The sequence below is a fragment of the Brachionichthys hirsutus genome, chromosome 9 (genome assembly GCF_040956055.1).
Source record: "Brachionichthys hirsutus isolate HB-005 chromosome 9, CSIRO-AGI_Bhir_v1, whole genome shotgun sequence".
Classification (NCBI taxonomy): Eukaryota; Metazoa; Chordata; class Actinopteri; order Lophiiformes; family Brachionichthyidae; genus Brachionichthys; species Brachionichthys hirsutus.
In genome coordinates, this window is record NC_090905.1 from 5,987,946 (window position 1) to 6,009,294 (window position 21,349).

Here is a 21,349-nt window from a genome sequence, read left to right on the forward strand (position 1 = left end):
TATATGACATGAATGATGCAATTGAAGATGAAATTGTCCTTGTATTGGTATTAAAAAATGGCAAACTGCAGATGCCACGTAGCTGCATGTAATGAATTTCATCACATGCAGCAAGTTGGTGGAGAATCTCTGAGGCAAGGCAACCTTTGTGATAAACTTGCCTCGCCTTTAGATAAGTAATGAGTGCAGCAAGGAATTATCAGCACAGCCCTTGTTTTCATATCACGTTAAAATACTTATTAAATGAATGCAATTACTGGTTCAGAACCAGCTAAGTGTGTAACAATGTGTGTGTGTGTGGGGGGGGGGGGGTAAATATTAGTTATCTTTACTGTGGGTGTCCAGCTTATTAAAGTGCAGCAAATAGTGCACATTGCATGCACACATGCGTACACTTTGTGTTCCCTTGTAGCCACGGGGAATGAACTGACATGATACGACGAATGTTTCTTTACAGCAAGATAAATAACACATATTTCCATGAAGAAAAACCTGCAGTGACAGAAAAAGAACTTTATCTACAAAGGAACACACATGTTCGCCCACTCTCCGTATGCACTGGCCAAGAGGAGGTGGTACAGTGTAGAACACAGATGTCGGGAGAGATGTTATATATAACTATAACCAGGGAGTACAGTAAATGGTAAATTCAAAGAGCTACCTTTGCACTGCAGCAGTGGATAGGATTATAGAGTTGAACTGACAGCCAGTAAATTGGATTTTAGTCAAACCAGGAGAAAGAGGGGGCCCAGAACACAAATTGGGGGGGGGGGGGGGTACAACACTGACAACATCTGCCAAAAATGAGAAAAATGCCATTCTCATGATAGACGCAGACACTGGTGTGGTCTGACAGGAGACATCCCATTTGCAAAAAAGTGATTTCATAAAACATAAGCAGTAGTGAAGCGAGGGCCCGCGTTTCATTCCAGTGTTGGTCGTGAGCGATAATAGTTCTCTCATAAATCGCTCAGTGAGGCCAATAAAACCAGGTTTTATTGTTATTATTTATTTATACACAATTAGATTTGATTCGAGTCACTTTTCTTCTCCCGCTCTCCGACACAGCCCTTTAGTGTCTTCTGGAGGACGGCGCACTGTGTCAGAGGACAGAAGGCAAGTTTTACATTTAAAGGCACCGCCGACACAGCGCTCTGCTTTCCTCCCCAAATTCAGGCCGAGGGTGAGAGAAAATGTTTGGTGCTAATACTAAACTTGCTAATAGTGACTAATGTGTGGGTGGTTGAGGGGGAGAGGAGGATAGCTGTGAACTCACATTAGGAAACATCTCCCCCTGTTGGATGGACAACATTAAAATGGAAGCGTTTTGCAACGCAGCACACATGACAAGTGATGGTTACCGATTTCTGCATCATTTGACGGTGCTGTCAACTGCCTTCATTCGTGTATGTAGACACACAGGCAGATGTGTGTGACCTGGATTAGAAGCATTATACTTGTGAGCACTAGTTCTGCACAACTACTCTCTCTCTCTCTCTCTCTCCACCTCTCTCCCTCCTTCCATCCTTGGCTGGCTGGGCTATAAGGGGTCACATGTGACAATGCTGAGCGTCGGCGAGTCACAGAGCAGTGCTACTGAGATAATTGCCATGTGATAAAGAGGTGATTGCCTGCTGGCACTAGGGGAGAGCAATGCCATCAGGTTGCAATAAAAAAGCAGATGTCTGACACTAAATGAATGCTGCTGGAGCCCAGGCAACTTTCTATGCTGCCTTTCATCTTGCACGCTTCCCTTTTGTCCCCCTTGTTTCTGCCTGCCTTCTCTTCTTTCTTTTCATGAGGAATCAGAAAAGGTTGTGTCTGCGATGATAAAGACTCAGTTCTGCTCGTTCTTCAACAGAGACATTTTTTTTCTATCTATGGGGTAGTGAATAAATAAAGGAACGGGAATGGCTTTTGAATAAAATGCTTTTGAAATAGAAAATGACAATAAAAGCATATGAAAAGTAAAATGCCTGACTTTAAAATATCTTTCAACATAACCTCTTTGCGTTTGGCTCTTTATTTTTAAAGAGAGTCCATTTGGATTAATTGCATTCGGACATAATTACATGCTTGATAGTGTATTTTAATTTGGAATTAAACATCAGTGAATGCTGGAGTTGTCATTTCTGAAAGCAGGCAGAGCCAGAAACAAGACAAACATATAAGTAAATACTGGGTGTGTGACCGTGTTTATTCTGCAATACCAACTCAGTCAGACCCTTTATCCTGAAGTCCAACCTTATTCACATCCTAATGAGGGGAGTAATCACGATGGTGCAGAAGCAAAAGAACCCAAGATCCTCTTGTTTCATGTCATTGCTTTTGTTTAGTTTCTTGTTCCCCTGCCGCCTTTTACAGCTCTGCCCTCTTAAAGGCTCAATTCATCTTATTTCGAATGGATGGGATGATCCCCATTTGTCACTTTGGAATTATGCAAATGGAAAAAGGCGTTAATAGATAGCAGGAGCGAGGCATGTGGCTAATGGATGAGATGCCAGGGATGGGCATTCTACAGCAGGACAGCCTCTTTCAGGTTACCTGACAGGGGCACTGAGGGAAAATAATTGGCTTTTCTGTCGCAAGGTCCAAATGCAAATGCGGCCAAGTGGCATTCCATACTCCACTGTCTCACAACAATGTCATTAGCATTAGTGCCAGTGGCAGAGGAGTTTGATTCCCACTTATACAAGTCATTCTCTGGCCTTGGCCATCAGCAGCTCTGCTGACAAATAGCAGCTAAGCAGTATTAAAGAGACAGAAACAGGAGTGAGAGTTTTCACCAGCAGTAGGTATGTATTCCTGCAGCCCTCAAGTCTGCGTGAGGCACGGACAAGACTGTTGATTACAGATAAAGCAGCTGATTCATGAGCTAGTCATGCACAACAATGGACTTTCTTCTGAATCTGGAATTTGGCATGTGGTATTCACAGACAGACAACTGATGATGAGCTCAGAAGGAAACGTCTTTGTCGTTCTGTATGCATGGTGTGTGTGTGTGTGTGTGTGTGTGTGTGTGTGTGTGTGTGTGTGTGTGTGTGTGTGTGTGTGTGTGTGTGGCGAGAGCAGCGCTAGACTACAATGCCCATGAGCCATGTTTTGCAAGACGAACTCAGGAACAGGCAGAGAGGTTTGTTGCTGGAATATAAAGCAAATTGTGGCCTCTGTATGAATCTACAAACTCCAATCAATATGAATATATCAGAACAACTAGAGATGAGTCTAGGGAAAAACAGAAGGCATCTGCAGGATTTCCATACAGCCAAATGGAGCATTGTGAAGTTTGACAATTGTAAGAAAAAAAGATATGCAACACTTCTGCAAACTTTGCCTGTTCCCTGAGTGCAGAGATAATGTGCACATGTCAATGCCTTGATTTGTATGAGCCCAACAGACAGCTATTAAACCGTTTCTGCAGCTGTTGACAGGCTTCCTGCTGGGAGGATAGACGGATTCACTAAACATAGGTTGACAGGCTTCTTTTCTTCTCCCCTTTCTTTTATTCCGCTCTACTTTCTCTGTACTTCTCTTGCACTATCCATCCATCAACCTCATCATACATCCCTCCCTCTGTTCTGCCCTTGCTATGTTTCTCACACTCTTGCTCCCCTTCTCCCATCTCTGTCTGACTCCTTCGCTACTATATTTTTCATTACCATCTGTCCTCCCCTCACCTCTCTGGCACCCCCCGCTCTCTCCCTACACTCTCGCTCACACGCCACCCAACCCTCTTTTCCTCCACCCATTTCTTGGTGTCCCTCTTCTTTAGCTCATGCAGCAGCAGGCAGCCATCATGGCAGCAAGTCACGGAGGTTACTTGACGCCCAGCGTGGCTTTCCCCACCACGCAGATCCACCAGATGGGGGCGCTCAACATCAACAGCCTCCCACCCACCCCTATGACCCCGGTGTCGGGTGAGTTTCATCAAACCCTGGGTGAGCACTTAGTTTCATATCCTTTCCTCGCATGTGTGTGTGCTTGTGTGTGTGTTTTGTAGCATGAGAATAAATAAACTAGAACTACAGCAAGGCCAGAAGAAAGGGTGAATGCTGACTGGCAATCCAAAAGTATTCCACTGCAGAGAGAGAGAGAGAGAGACAGAGAGAGAGAGAGAGGCTAATATGAAAAATGCATTCAATGGGATTTGCATCTTTATGTTGTTTGTGAGTGCAGAAGATATTTCAGGATAGTAGCAGCAGACGAAGGAATATCAATAAGTAAGTTTACAGATAAGAAGTTAATTTCCCTGAAGTATTTTGACCTTGTGCTTTGAAGCACTTGTGCATGATCTGCATGCAGTGGGTTTTGTTTTCCATGACAAACACCTTCGATGCAGATACGTTACAGAGGAAAGGGAAGGACTTTGAAATACCTTCCCGAGACTGCATAACATTTGCTTATTCAGCAGTGCTTCATTTTCCTGAGACAGAGGAAACTTCAACGTTCTCCCCTCAACAAAGGGATGAGCCGAAATAAATAATACAGCACCCAAGTCTTTGTTGTGCCTCGCTCACCTACTTTGTCAACACCGCAGTATTGAGTTTTTTAAGGTGATGACTTTGCTAACTTTAAACCCATAAGTATGATAGAGAGAACTTCCATCAGCAAGGACAATTTCAGCTTTTCTTTACAGCTACCATGGGCATTTAGCTTCTTACTGCAAACCTGTTGCACTTTCTCAAATTTACTCTGCAACTGGAGGAAGAACATTTTTATTTTGCTTGTTATTCCCTTTACTTCTTTATCCACAGACAAGAACTAAGGTTTTACTTTAGCTCTCTGGGGTTCGACTCCACTTGCTGCAATTCACATTAGTCAGTTGGATTCAAATAAACAGGACAGGCAGCGGACCGGATGAGGAAATCAATGCTGCAGGACCCCTATTAATCACGCACGTCTCCACATCAAACCAAATATACACTCTGCATACAGACAGATGATGGAACATGGCAGCAAACATGCCCATGTGTACAGCACATCTACAATCATTTTCAGCATCAGGCAAAGAGTCGAGGCCCATTTGTCAAATATTCAGGTTGATATTCTTGTGCAAAGTGTGCACTTTTGTGCATAATCAATCAGAGACAGTGATTAAAAGTGGAGCTCAGTCTTCCTGAGAAGCCTCATATACAAGTAACACAATAGCACTCATGAAGGTGAAGTTAAGTGCAAATATATTGCAAGGACGGTGTATATCCATGTGTGGACGGGTGTGGATGCATCTGAGACTGTGGGTGACTGTATTGTTTGTGCTACTTTTGCATCCTCTCCTGAAATCTGCTATTCTAAAGAATTTTGTTAGATATTCTTTAAAGCTAAACAGGATCTTTGCTGTGAATGCAATTGTGAATCAATTGACAATGCTGGGAGTTGAACACTTACAGGGAGAAATTATATTTTACAGATTTTAGTGAAAGTCAGAGAAATGAGTGTTTCTAAGTTCGTGAATCAGGTGTGTGTGAAGTGGTGCCATTTATCTGCTTTCGGACATGCTTCTGTGTAAGCCACAGTCTAACGATTACCTTTTATTATTGCATGTAATCTATTATTAAGGCTTGGGCTTTCGTGAATTTTCAAGTACTTCCATGAATGCTTTATTCCCCTTTTTTCATTCATTCATCTGATAATGACTGCCAGCAGCTGCTGGAGAGGTATTCTAGCTTGGTGCTTTGGTGTACACAGCGACGTCCTCACTCCCTTTTCACACTTGTGACTATGACTTATTTAGTTTATTGAAGGAATACATAACATTTCTGGCAAGGATGCCTTTATAAGTAGGCCAAGAGACCCAGACACCACTGAGAGGATGGATGTAGGATATCCCCCATGTCAGTGAAATTATTCATTTTAACACCAAAGTCTTATTTGGGGTCTGAAGAGCTTCTGGGCTTTGACAAAGGGGTAATTTATACATTCAATTGTTTCAACCATATTAAAGATCTAAACAGACCTATTAAATTCTGGCATTTACCAGCTGCATCAAATGCACATAAAAAATACATATAAAAGTGAGAACGGTTAATGTCCCTATGCTAGACTGCCACATAGCTGAGTGACACTGCTTTAAATTAAATCATTAGCCTACTCTTCCTGATCTTGATGTAAATGCATAACATTAACGTTTTATTTAGATGATCAGTATAACCTCTGCGATAAAAAAAAATCTTGTTTGTGACAGTGAGCCGATGTACAAAGAGGCTGAGAGGTTAAGGGTGTTACGCTGAAAACAATGAGACATTCATTTGATAAACAGATGCAAAGCATTTAAGCTTGATGGTGCATAAGCCGTTTGCCAGATGGCTCTGCTGATTAGAGCATGTATCCTTACAATGATGCATGATGATGCTTTTTGAAAATAATGTTTACCAGGTGCTGCTCCCTGAGCACTGCAGAACAAATAAAAGTTAAACAAAACAAGGGAGGGAGATGCAGAGCTAAGGTGACAGGAAGAGAAAAACGAGGAGGCAAAAGCGGGTGAGAGAGGGGGGCGAAAGAAAAATTACAATTCCCTGCTGGGTATATGTTGTGAGGTACGCTTTGTGTCAAAGATGTTCCTTGAGGATGTGGGTAGTGTGTAATCAAAGTCTCTCCAGTGTTCCCTTGCATGGCGCTGCTTTACACTAACTATGTACATGCCAAAGTATGTATTATATAAAATATAATGAAGACGCTGCACAGCCAAAGACAGCCCACTCACAACAGCTTGAATGCGACACAGAACCTCCAAAGGATTGGAGCATAGGCAAACAATTAAAGTAGAACATTTCCACGGTGATAAACAACATGAAAGTAATAAGCTGAAAAAGTCAGTCATAATCTCTCTTAAGATGCTGCCCTCCAAACCATGTAAGCATGATATACAGACATTTTATATCTAATGGTCAATTCTAATTCAGGCAAATGCAATAGGCAAATAAGATTAGAAGTTCAATTTATCAAACTGAAATACAAAAAAAAGAAAAAGAAATGCATGAGGAAAGTTCAATTAGTCTAAATTCTTATTTAAGAGACGGGGGTGGAAAGAAAACAGGGAGGGAGATCGAGAGAATTAGTCCAGTCCATCACGGAAGTCCAATTTGTATGTAACCAGACAAAGATTCAAACAGACAGGTCAGTCTACACAGAATTAAGAGCCGTTCCAAATATAGGCAGACCTCCTCCAATGCCCAAGTATCCCTTTTTAATTAAACAATCCTCACTATATGCCTTTTTCAGGATCCATTCCAGAATTGCATGGCTTCTTCCGTGCATTCTGCCAATCAGCACACCCAATTTTAGGAAAATCTGTTGAGTAGTTTTTGTGTAATTCTGCTAAAAGGTAGATATACATATCAACAAACAAACAGGCAGTAGTGAAATCAATGTCATTGCCTCCTTTGTGGAGGCAATAAAGTCAGAATGCAAAACTGTAGCTCAGAGCTGGCCTGATGATTAGCACCACCATCACAGCTGCCGTGTTCACTGACATGAAGTCAAACAAGATGAAGGTTTCCTGCGATGATTCACATCCGTATTTGTTTTGTGATGCTGGTTCAATAAAAATCCCTCCCTAGTCCACTAGGGAGGGATATGTACCTCCTCAATATTGTGACTACAATAAAAAAAAAAAGTCACTAAAAGAGCTTGGCTGAGTGAGGGTATTGATTCCTTGTGTGCAGGATACCTCCGGCACTGACCAATCAGTGGTCTGGAATATTTAATGTGACCTATTATCACCTGCACACTTTGCTTGGAAGCACAACAGAGTTGGTGCTAACAAAGCAGTGCCATGTACGTCTTTCTAAATGGCTAAACAAACAAAAGGAGTAGAATGAAGTTGGTACTATGCAATAGAAATGTGCAAATCGAGTTGATCGTTCTCAGGATAATGCCCTCCTTTCTCCAAAAACAAATCAAAATCCATATAACGTTTTCAATAATCCATAAAAGAGACAAATGAATGCCAGCAATAAAAAAAAAAAAACAGCAACACAACCTTCTTGGCTGAGGTAATAATTTTATCTTCAAGGGCAAACATGTCCAGCTACACAAAGAGCCTATGTCCCACAGATGCAATTTCCCCTCTTTCAGTTTAAATCAGGTCTATTGCATCAGAATCCTAACAAATCCCCAGAGCGACAGTGAAGCAGCTCTGTGGCAGCAAACGGTATCCTTGTTCCTGTTGCGTGTGAGTATACTTTCAAACAGCAAGGCCATCATTCTCTGTAAGACCAAATCTGATTTGTGTAAGCAAAACAGAGCCTCGCACAAGGCCGGTCGACGGGACGGGGGGGGGGGGGGGATCTGAATGCCATACACATCTGCATGATCGATCCATCGTATGTGCATCCACCTCTAGAGGAGAGCAGACTCCACCACAGACCTTGTTTTATGGAAGGTTAGATTTAATAGATGTCTTGTATGGTGCTATGTGTATTACTATGTTTTTTATTATCACAGGGAGTACTGTAATGAAATGTTTGTGCACACATTTCAAGGCTGTGAGGTTGGTCTCTCTTAACCATCCAGCTCCTCATTCGTTCAGCTCATTTCTGCATTTGATAACAAAGGAAGCTTCGTCCTGCAGCTGAGTGATACAGTCTCTGTGGTGGGGGGGGGGGGGGGGGGGGGGGGGGGGGGTCGTGGTTTTGGGAAAGCAGATAGTGGCCTTGTCTGTTCCAATACTTCCAAGGTCTCACTTCTATTGTCAGACAGGCCAAGGTGACAACTGGAGGTGGAGCATCATTCAAGGTCACTCTGCTTTATAGACTGTGGCTTGACTCACTCTTAACTCTTCTAAGATCTCCAATCTTCAAACATGCCTGGTGGAGGTGATAATTAGGTGGTTCATGATTGACAGTTTGCAATCCTTCGTTATTCCCAGAAGCTTGAGCTCTTCGGTAGATGAACTGGTCAGTAATCAAGTTTTAATGCCAGCTCTGTTTGAGCTATTTCCTTCCAAATCATCGTGAAGTTCAAAATTCAAGGGCTCAAACTAGTATTATTTGTTTCACTCACTTCAGACTTCATAACTAATTACTTAAAGCACTGTTGATCCTTTGCCGGAGAAGAATGATTAAATACAAATGGATAAATATCTAAAGCTATTAAAACCACAATACGCCATCAAATTGCTAAAGCTACTATAGACCATGTACCGTGTCCTAGAGTTTAGTGCTTAAATCCTAGCCACACACGAATGGCATTATAAATAAGAATCCACCAATTATCTGACGGAAAAAAAGAAGTGTCCCTGCAACATTAGAAATTGTATGTCAATGTGCAGTTAAATATTTACAAGATGTTGGAAGCACATGCACAGTTTACTTGCTTCACAAATATTTATAAGCAAGCGAAGGGGTGGTATTCAAATTCACATCTTGGTGTTTCAACTGGCTTGTGAAAGAGACCCCTTCCCATATTTAGATATGTTAGTCACACCAGACAGACATTTTCCCATGAGTGTAAGTGCGTCACATTTTAATCAGTTAGATGAAAGCATCTGTTTTGAGTGCTTATTGCTTGCTCCAGCGAAAGACGGTCCTCGTGCTGGTAATGACTGAACTCTCCAGCATGGGTGGAGCGCTTCTCCTTGGCTGAATGGATAATTAGCATAATAAAGACTTGTGACGCATTCTGAAGATGTATTTCATAAAGATTCAAGAACACAATCAACGTTTTTCAACTCTAAGAAATAGCCTGCATGAATATGAATATGAATCCTGCTACCATGACATACTATATATGCTGTCTGTGGCATGCATACGCATATATATGCATACATTCTGTTTTGTGCTGCATATATCTTTCTTGCAGATGGTGGCATAGAATGTGTAATCTGTCCCACAGCTTTAAATTCAGCCGTTCCAGAGTGGAGAACGTGACACACGTGGCTCTCCCCAACCGCCACATGTGTTTTGGCATTCTGCTGTGTGCATTGTAAACAGGCTATGAATGCAATTTCCCACAATGCATGAGCAATCTGTCCAGTGAGGTATAAAATGAAAATGTCTTGTTATTTTCTTGTTCAGGATTGTCAGATATACTTCCCCATTTCAACCAGGAACATTTCCAAGGTGTGCTCGAGTTGGATATCGGTCCGTTGTGACAGTGAGGATGCAAGAAATTGATGACTATGCTACATATAGGCATTACTTTACTGATCACGGTGTGGCTTGTTGTCCTCTCCTTATACCACAACCCTTTTTTTTTGCTATTGAATTACTTAGTATTATTATATATTATAATGTATTGTCTCATGCAAGTTACCTTATGTTTCAGAATACCACCATGACAATATAGAGCCTCTATTTATTCCACTTAACCTATCTGGACTCCGTGGCCCCAATCTGTCACGAGTTCTGCTTTAAAGCAGATGCCATATCCTACTGACCCCAGAGCTCCTGTAATTGCATGTAAAGGGTCCACACCACCTACTACTACTCCTCCTAACACTACAAGTACCCATACATAGACGTAAACTCCCACAGCACCACTAAGCCTTGGAAAATGAATTTGCCTGATGATGAAGAGGGTGCATTATCTGGCGGTACAGTAGAGTGCGTGTGGCCCGAGCAGACTGGCTGTCTCTAGCCTTCAGAATAGGAGCGGCAGTCTCCTGGGTCCTGGTAGTAGAATGGGCTGAAGCTGCAGCCCAATTCATCACAGCTCCGCAGGAAACAAGCAATCGTGGGGAGGCTTCAAAAAAAAAAGAAAAAAAACAGTGCAAAAGATACAATAGCTCTCACTGGACCGGTTTAATTCCCCTGGTCAATGCAGTTGCCTGCCTGAATGTCAGCCTCTTCATGACTTAAATGCTGAAGCAAAGAGAGGACAGGGAGAGGAAAAAGAGAGGAGAAGTTCTAGTTTACGGAGAATATGTAGATGTTATTTGGTGGGAGGTTTCAAAGTAGAATATTTACAGTGTCATTAGCATAAAATGCATTTTATGTGTATTCTGGATGTGATTGTTTACCCTATCCGGACCACATCTCAGAGAAAATTCATTACTCCTGCACCAAATTGCTGGGGACCGGCGTGCCGGAGGGTTTCCGTGACAACGTGGATTTTCTGTCCAATCGGGGTGAGAGGTTTTCAGATCGAGAGGTAGTCCTCAGGGATGCTGTACTTCAACGAGCTCGGATGCTTTGCCATGGAGCAGCCCTTTTACCGAGACCATCACACAGTGAGATTTCACTCAAAATGGGTACTTTGATGTTCCTGGTGTAATTGGAAACACTTTTCAAAGGAGGGTCCTTTTAAGATGCATTGAATGAGAAGGAACAGGGAACATTCAATTTCGGCTCCACTCATGCACCATCCTGCGACTGCCTTTTAGGCATGTACCATATACAATATGTTATGACCCACCCATTTGTCTGTTGTTATTTTGTCTCTTTTATGATGTATAAAAGTAAGAGGCATAATTGTGTTTTTTGCTACCTGCTCATTCAAGCGAATCTCCCTTTGTAATCTCCTTCTATTTAGCCCAGGTCTTTGTTCTCCTTTTTCTTTTTTTCTCTCTCTCAGAAGTTGCACAGTGGTTTCATCATCTTGAGCAGTAGCAGCCAGCAGGGTATCGCGCAAACACTGCAGACAGGCTCATTTTTCACAGGTTGACTATCCTGCAGGATGTGTCACGACAAACTGCGAATATGTGACAGATTCACATCGCAACCTTGTCCTTGCATTAGAGAGGAGATGCAATATAGCTTGTGGTCACAAGCTCTGTGTGTTTGTGCCGAGTGTTTGCGTGGATCTGCTCGAGCCGAGGCTTGCGCGACTGTTTACACTCCTTAGACCTGTGTACACTTACCTGCCTTGTTTTGTAGTGCCACTTAGCGCTATGGAGATAGAGTGCTCACAATCCAGTCAAGGTAAACCTTTTTTTTTTTCCCCAGCAGGCCTCAGTTCTCCACCAGCCAACATCACCACCTCTGCTGTGCCCAGCATTGTCACTCCCATCGTCAACGGTTTCACCGGCATCCCTCATCAGCCCAATGGACACCCTGCCGTGGAGACTATGTACACCAATGGCCTGCCACCCTACTCCACCCAAAGCCCCACCGCGGCTGACACACTCCAGCAAGCCTTCACCGGAGTACAGCAATACACAGGTGTGAGATGGGAATGCTTTCTATGCCTGCGAATGTGTAGCAGTTACGGGACAATAATTAGAACATAAGAGAACCATTGGTTAGACGAGGTGTATTCAACCTCAGGTGTGCCGGACATCATTCTCCCCAGTTTTACACTCCTCTCTCCTCCTTCCCCCCTTTCTGTCTCTCGATATAGCGATCTACCCAGCCACCACGCTGACTCCCATTGGCCAGACACTGCCACAGCCACCCCAGGTCATCCAGCAGCAGCAGCAGAGAGAAGGTGAGGGTGAGAGAACATTATTGCTTCTACACTTCACACATCACCTCCCGTGTAATAGACATATAAAAAAAGAATGAGCTCGAGAGACCAATATTACTGTTGCACTGCTGGCACACAACTCATTCTTTGTCATACACAAATAAAGAATGTGATAGAATATAACTTTAAGGCAGCACATATCTTGTTCTCGGTAATAGATAAATAGAGCGGGACAGCCGAGAGAATGCATTTCACATCTCATCTTAGGTAATGGATATATAAAGCATGAGTATGGTGGAAGACTCTTAATAAGACCACATTGTGTTGTTCATCTGAAAACGGTTGTATATTATCTACACGGGGGGGCTGTGCGATTTCTCACAAATGATAATTATAGTTGGTGTAATAAAATCCTGAGATGAAAGAATATTGGTGCTGCAGCGCAGATGGAAAAAAAAACCTTGCAGTTACTGGAGAATTGCTACAGTTTTTTTGAAAAGAGCATTCACGTAGTGTTTTGGTATGCATGCGTGCACACACACACACACACACACGCTTGCTGCAGATTTGCACAATAATAGTCCAATCTCGTTGCGCTGAAGTTTTGTAATTTGCCGATAATTACTCACATTTGCTCTTTTGGTATTTAAATTGATTTTCTTTAAATTTATAAATAACTGTGTCAAACATTGGAAGTATGATTGAAGCCCACATAAAAAGTAATGAAGCTGTCAGTTTTCATCATCGCACATGACATGAAAGGAGTTTTTTTTCTCTTTTCATTCGTTTTTTTGGGGGGGTTCAGGTGCAGGAAAATAAAAACCTCTACATGCTGCTGAGATTCAATGAATAAAATCCTAACGTACAATTAGCAAATGCCCCTAATAACCCCGTCCTCCCCACCTGTTACCCTGTCATAGGACGTCCCATCGGCCATTAAAGCCACCACTGGCAGGAGGGAGTGGGACACATTCATATATAAAATAATCAGTTATTTCAAAAGGCTGAGGAGTTGCTGTGATTTCTTTTACCGCATACGAATCATAGATAGTTGCTAGTTGGAGAATGTGATCCATCAACGAGATTGAATCTCCCCTGTTTCCTATTAATCTGAAAATCTAGATGGGGCGGGGGGGGGGGGATTAAATTTTAAATATGCTCTCAAATATCTACATAGTGTCTGCAAATCAAAGCAAAAAAAAAAATCAATTCGTTTTTGTGTGTTTAAGAAGAGTTATGATTTTTTGCTCTGATTATCACACAAACTCCTGAAAATCTATTTCCACTTATCTTGATTTAGTCAACATGCAAGACTGCATAGATCAAAGTGGCAAATACACAGCTCTCCCTTTCAAACACCCGTCTCTCTCTCTCTCTCTCTCTCTCTCTCTGTCCAGGTCCAGAGGGATGTAACCTATTTATCTACCACTTGCCACAGGAGTTTGGAGACAATGAACTCATGCAGATGTTTCTGCCCTTTGGCGCCGTCATCTCCTCTAAGGTCTTCATGGACCGTGCAACCAACCAGAGCAAATGTTTCGGTGAGCAGAGCACAGCCACTTGCAGCTATTGAGCATCCAATGCAAAACACATTTCTCAAGAAAAGGACACATTTCTCTCTGTTATTTTTTGCTTTGATAAATGTTCTGGCACACAGGGAAAGAAGATGCATCAAAACGACCCCACTGTCTATTTGAATAGAAATGTTAATGGAATGTATGAAGGATGGCTTTGAGTCTCATTTTCTGAAATTTGATTTCTTGTAGTTCTTTCGCAACATTTGCTCATTTGTGGGTGTCGTTAAAAACTCACAGCGAGGTTGTGAATCTTCATAATGTTAGTTATATATTTCACAATAACGAATGTGTTTGTTTTATGCTTCATATCAAAAACTAGAATTTCTTTAAGAAAACATTTGTTGAGGTGCGGCAGAGTTTGATTTGACAACAGCCAGAAGGAAAGGACATAATGATCTTCTCCTTGACTAACTGACCTGAATTTACATCTTGATGACTCCTGAGTTTTGGCTCAAGTGTTATAGAGGAAAAGAAAAAGGTGTTCAATACACTGTGGACAAACTAGCCATGATGCCTTCGATCATCACCCATGTCCTTGTTTCTGTTTGGCAGCTGTGTGACCTGAGAACATCAAGGTGCTGCATCAGCATCCGCATCACCGTTCTGTGACCCCCATATCTGTCAATACCGTCACAGCTGAGGGTGATTCACACACCTCCGCGCCTCCTGTCCCATTTAGCTCCCTCAGCCCATCAAGTCCCGCGGCTTGTACAAACTTTGAGGGAGGGGGGGGGGGGGGGGGGGGGGGGCAGGCGGTGTTAGAAGGCAAAGGACAATTATGGATCAGCATTTGTTTTCACTTCAGGGAACTGCAGAACCCTGGGCAAAATTGATCGCCAGTGCTGACTCTCTGGGGGGGACTTAATAACATATAAATTCATGAAAGAAGAGCTATTTGCAGTATTGACGAATACACTATGCATTTACAACATAATGTTAGGCCTGGGGAAGGAGGGAGCACAATGGTGTAATTAATCCAGAAAGGAGGAAGGGGGGATAAATGTAGATTGATGGCGTATAAAAGACAGGGCAACAGAGGGAAAGAGGGAAAGCAGAGCCTGTATCTCGTGTCCATCTCAACTCCAAGCCTGAATGTGTTAACCCACCGTCAGGTTAGGAAGCCACCTCCTTTCACATTCAGGCCCTCCTGCACGCCAGCCAGACATCGGCGTAATGGGTCAGCCCTGAGCCGAACAGGCCGGGCCGACATCTCCCCCAGGTGACTGTGGACACAGAGCGGCTCCTGCTGCTTTTCATGGGCCATCGACTGTTCCTAATGACACCGCAGACACGGGGGGAGACACACTCAACTGGAATTTCTGGTCACTGAATCCTCAAGGCTTTATTTTTACACATGATAAAAGCAGGACCTTCCACACAGATTTTGCTGCCGTATTGTCATTTCAAAAGCAACTAACCATCCAAAATCTGCATGAGAATTCTAACTTTCAGAACTGAGGATGTGTCTCATTCCTCTGCACGCCTCGCTGAAGGATAAGAGAACAGCTTGCTCTTACATCTCTTCCAGACTAAAACTGTCAATCATGCCGCATCACACGATTGATGCCTCAGGACTGCTGCACCCCCACACTTGTTGCATCTTGAGTCAGTTGTCAGTTGTCATTTTAGCTCCTGTTGATGAGAAGTTGCGCAAAAAGAAGCAGGCGGTCAAAATCCGTCTTTGATGCTTGAGCGACCGCTGCAGACGTCTTTTAAGCGTTTGGTTAAAATCAGCACATCATTTTTTTTTATCTTCTTCTATTTCCACGTTACACGTTGGGCCATTTGCAATCAATTTAATCTATTTAATGTTAATTATAATCGGCGTATTTCAATTGTGTGAATGAAATTGTGCATTTTCACAGGCTTTGTGAGCTTTGACAACCCTGCTAGTGCACAGGCAGCTATTCAAGCCATGAATGGCTTTCAGATTGGGATGAAGAGGTTGAAAGTCCAGCTAAAGAGACCGAAGGATGCCAGTCGCCCTTACTGACATAGCCTACCTTCAATATTCACTGCAGCAGCACAGGTGAGCCTTTCAAAGCCCTGTTACCAGTTCAAGAATCAGATCCTTGCCGTGTTTTGGTTGTTTTTCTCTAGAATACTCCTTCAAGGACTTATAATTTTTAGTTGTATTAAATGTGTGAATTTAAGGGTCTAAATTTCTGCAGACCCATTAGAACAATTTTATATGTATCACAGCAGGAGGATAAATTATAGGAAAATCTGTCATCATCTTGATTGATGACGATTGATCATTGTTCTAGGGTGGGTTCGCTGTCTCCAGACCATTACACTGATATTATAGAGCCATATTGAACTATCCAAAGTCTAAAGAAATTGATCTTTGGAATGAGAGTTTAATGAGCAGAGCGAGCTGAAATTGTCCTCTTTCTTTTATCTTCCAGATCTTAGAGGACACGTGAAGGTATCGCGAAGGAGTTAAACTTTATTTATTTGAAAACAAAATGTTTAAAAAAAAACAACAACAAATCAACAGATAAGGGATTTTTGAAGACATATCAGCATTTACTTATGAAGCTATAGGTTACAGCAGAAAAAAGAAGACGCACAAGAGGAGGAGATGCTACATTGTGGGACTCGGAAGGCGACAGATGGCACAGTGCAAGAAAGATGAGAAGAAGAAACTGAGAAAAGATGTAATGAGACTGAACAACAGAACTTTTTCATGTTGAGACTTGAATTGTTAATTAAGCAACAAACTTACAAACAAAAAAGCAGCAACAACAAATAGATTTCTATATACATATTATATACACATATATATAAGCAAAGAGGCGCTTGTGGCTTTTCCTGTACTGGACAAATGAGGGTTAAAACTTGAAGATCAAGAAACAGTGGAAATAAGAAGTGATTCTATTTTGTCCACTGACAGACTTTCTTTCTCTTTCCCTCTTTCTCTCATTCTCTCACCGTCTCTCTCAGCAAGCGCAGAACTTTGACTGTCGGAGGTCACTGAGGTTTCCGTTAGCAACAGTAGAACTGCAAATCTTTCACCCCTAAGGGACCAAAGGACCAAACATTTTTATTGTTCTGAGCAGTGATATATAATATTAATGATAATAATGCTACAAACTACTACTAATAATATTAAGTTAAACTCGAGATGAAATACTAGCTTCAGGTTGAAAAAGAAGAAAGAGGTTTTTGGATTCTTTTCCTTTACATTTATTGCTACTGGGTTTGAGGATATGGAAACAAAACAGAAAAAAATCTATTAAAAAAAATAAATAAATAAAGCTATACTACGTCAGTGGTAGAATATGTGAAACAGAAGCTGAATTGGGCATGTTCATCTGTTTTTTTCTGCCACACATTGCGTCATCGCAGCTTTTCATCTCGGGTGCGTGAAGCGTCGGCGTTATTGTGTCCGCAGGGGGAAGAAAACAGTCCAGTAGTGCCAAAAGCGACAGAGTAACAGCCTCTTAAACATAATGTCACTGACCTACAGTCTATTCAGCTATGTAATACTATTGTCTTTCCATGTCTATACCATAATTAAAGCAAGGGTGATTCCAAGCCATTGTTAAGCCTTAATATTACAGATAATCTGACTATAAAGCGTTCCGGTAGAAGTGCCGCTGTGACTGAGCTGGAAACGCAGCAGTTAAAAGCCACACCATCTGCAACTGTTTCATAAAATACACAAATGAGCCTGACGGCAGTTGTAAAAAGATTCCTTTTGGCGTGTCACGGCGGTCCCAGCTGAGTCGTGCCCTCTCCCTCTGCCAATCTCCTCCAGCTGTTCTCAGCAAGACGCCCCTCTCCTCCCCATCTCTCTCTCTTCACCTCCAAAAACCAGTATACCTCTCTCTTAATAGGGGCCATCAATGATGGGGGGCCGGGAGCTAGCCCACAGCATAATTAGGGTAATGGTAATATTGATCAGATAGGGAGCAGCACTGCCGGGCCAGAGATGCATAATCAATTTCACATTGGCATTTGACTGAGTGACAGAGTCCATTTTTCTCTCGTCGGTTATAGACAGGAGTCTCTTTACCCCTTTGCAACAGTCCAAAGTCTCACAGGGGTCCCCAAATCTGACATAGAACCATCTCCTGTGGGATAGCACTTAAATCTACACCATGAGTGGCTTCGAAAGGATCCGTACATCATTTTTGGAGCAGATTGTTGAGTTCGTCAGTGAAGAGCAGTTGTGTATTTTTTCCAAAGGGTATAATAGCACAGTAGGAGCTGGTCTTCAGTGAGGAACAGCCTGGCATTACCAGCCTTAGGAGGTCAAATTAAGAACAAAAAGATCCATCAATTAGATGGCAGCAGGCCTGTAAGTGTAGTTGCTACAGCTGCTGCACTTAACTAAAACAACAGCGGTCACACATGGCTCTTATAGAACGTGGTCACGACTCATCGTGCAGTATCAGATCCCAATAATTAGCTAAAGCAGCATCGTGCATGAGGATTGCTTTTCAGAGACGTGCACCGTACATCCGAGATGAAATCTGTTTCATCGGTTTTGTTTTTCATTTCGAGCTTAGATTTGTGCATCTTCAACATCCACTCGGTTCCTTTTGAAAAGCATGGCTCCATTTTGACTCTGTTAGTTCTGAAGCAGGTCGGCCCTCAGGACAGCAACACTGCAGCACCCTGTTCATCGGGCTATACGTTTAACACTCGAGTGCTTCAGATCAGATCTCAGTGCTATTTCTATGTCCTCATCAACACACAGAACTCTTCAGTCGTGCACAAATGTCACCAGAACAGTTTCTCTGTAACATTTAGTTTATATGGCTCTGCCACTGCATTCGTTTAGTAAATGCTTACCAGTAAGAAGTCTTCATTTCTAGGAGCCCACTGCCCCATATTATTCTCACTCATAGCATATTCCTCAATTACAGAGAACATTTTGATGCTGGGAACAAAAAAAAAAGACTTTTCTCTTTATGAATCGCCAAGTTATGCAAACATATTCACTACATGTCCTCATCCTTAGGGCTTAAAATGTGAGCCAGATTTGAAAATTAGACATTTTTGTTTGACTTTTGTGCCGGTACTGGTCTCTAAGAAGATGTATTCGATGATGTTATGTAGTATAACATTTTCAGAGGAGGGCCCGTTCAGGCGCTAATGATTTTAGATTTCATATATATTTGACAGAAAACAGCTCCTTTGCCCCCTGGTGAGTGCTGGCAAGTTAGTTTCCTCTCTACTGTCGGGTCCTAGCAGCTTTAGAAAGCAGTGATATGTGCTCTCCTTCCCCCCAGGCCAACCAGAGCATTATAAACCCACTCAAAAATCGACTCTTATGAGATTTCTACTGGGAAGAGTTTTTTAAATAATTAAAATCAAATTAAATTTGGCCTTCACAACAGCTTTGGTAATGCGAATTAAAGATGCCAGCTGTGGCTGCAATGTAATGAGTTTGAATAGATGTTGGATTAATTTTATTCTGCCAAAAAAAAAGAGTTTTGATCAAACGCAATTATAACAGTGGCGCTTTTTGAATGACAGTTTTAGAGCAGTGCATAAACCTGAGTATATGGTGAAAGTTAGAAAAGGGAAAGGAAAGTAATGAAATGACTGAAATCCAAGAAACTAATTGAGTTGAATCATTTTAATAAAGAGAACTGATTGAAAATCCAAATAAAAAAAATAGTCACTCTGATTCCAATAGTGTTATAATTGAGCTGCATGTGATCAAACTGAAGTTTATCTTCTACATCTTTTCACTTTTGCAACCATTTTTTAATACATTTTATAGTATTTGTCATCCCACCATGATGCCCTTTTAATATCTGAGCATGCTCAATGGGGGCTGGGAGGGTTAAAGATTATCAATATGGTACTTGTATTAACGATATGATTAACTATGGTTTGAATGCTAAGGATAGTAGCTTATTATAAATATGAAATCTGTATATTATGGAAAATCAGCACAGGACCTTTCTTTGGATACGATTAGGTTTAGGTTTGGAAATGGGAGGGAGGGGGTCGGGGGTGCTTTATAAAGATTTTGACTTTCTGGTTTCTCAGCACAAAGCATATAGAAATATAGATGGCCATATGGGATCTGTGAAGAAGACTTTAGTGACATACAGGGCGCAAAAAGAAGAATCTCAGTACTATTCTTTCAACCTGTAGAAAATGCAGTTCACAGGTTGCATTGTTTTTCTTTCTTTTCTTTTTTTAAAAGGAGTGTGCCACCTCTTTTTGTGGCAGCATCAGTACAGCATGGATTAACTGACAGGGGAAGCAGTATCTTTTTATAAATATATTTGAAAAAAAAAAGAACTTTAAAAAAAAATATGTGTTCTGTATTAGCCTGAGAAACCAAACATTTTTTTCCCCCTGTTAACATTTCTCAAGATAAACTCATATTAATGATTGATGACTTAATCATTTTAGAATCACTTATTGGGTCAACGATGTAACTTATTTATTTATTTATTTAATTATTTATAGTTTATTTATTTATTTGCCACTTTTCTTTTACGTTATGGTAAGATAAATATATGTAACAAAAATAATTGCTTATTGGAGCTTTTCTCTCTTTCTCTCCTTTTTTTTCCAATTTTACAATAAAAGTTCAAAGTGGATGTTTCGTTTCTATTGTGTTGAATGAAGTTCATGCTGTTAAAGATAGGGTGGGAGGCAGGATTTCATCTCCATCAACAAGGGCCTTTAAAGTTTCAGACCTAGTATAGTTTACCTCCTATAGTGAGTCACTGATGCGTCATCTCTGCCATGATGAAGAAAAAAAAAACGGGTTCCTGCTGCATATCTGCAGCTTGATTTTATTTCTGTATTTTTTTTAAATAACGTGTCGTGTTGTAGCTTCTGCAGGATTCATCGTGACGCACTGACATACTCTCTCTTTTTTTTTAATCCTGGTATAGATCATGATCTGTCACCGTGGCGACATTTTGCCAGGTCGTTGTTCTGCAATTTAAACGTGTCAAGACATACATGATGGGAGCAGAAATCAGAAACTAAGCATTAGACAGTTTGGAAGGTGTCAGGATTACAGAAGAGCTGCGAGAGAAAGACGGGGGAATGTAGAACATTTTGACAAGCAGCCTCCCCGCCGTGTGATCCACATCCACGCACATCAGAAGTCACCGCACAGCGGCGGACGCTCAGCTGAGAGAGGATGGATATGAAAAAAGGATGGAAGGGACAAAAAAAAAAAAAAAAAAGGAGAGCCACTGGCTCATGAAATAAATTGTCCCAATTACAATAAAGTGTGGCTCGTGGTCAGTGTGCGTGGCGGGCAGTTCATCTTTATTACAATCAGTTAATGAAAATCAATCCCCCTCCTGATAAACTCTTATCTCCACGGCCTTTGCGCTCCCCTCGTGTGGGGAGATAATAAATTAGGGTAATATTGCCTTTGATGAGGGAGTGAATTGCAAATTATTGTAACTTTCCAAGATTTATGATGCAGATGCTTA

At 41.7% G+C, this 21,349-nt stretch overlaps 1 protein-coding gene across 1 annotated transcript in view; it reads left to right on the forward strand.

The window, feature by feature from the left end:
- celf5a (cugbp, Elav-like family member 5a) overlaps window positions 1-15,912 on the forward strand; it is a 149,599-nt gene extending 133,687 nt beyond the window's left edge. The window contains exons 7-11 of the mRNA XM_068743522.1: window positions 3,773-3,938; window positions 11,883-12,098; window positions 12,277-12,363; window positions 13,740-13,883; window positions 15,785-15,912. Coding sequence (XP_068599623.1) covers window positions 3,773-3,938; window positions 11,883-12,098; window positions 12,277-12,363; window positions 13,740-13,883; window positions 15,785-15,912 — 741 coding nt within the window. The remainder of the gene's footprint in view (window positions 1-3,772; window positions 3,939-11,882; window positions 12,099-12,276; window positions 12,364-13,739; window positions 13,884-15,784) is intronic.
- The last annotated feature ends 5,437 nt before the right edge of the window (window positions 15,913-21,349 follow it).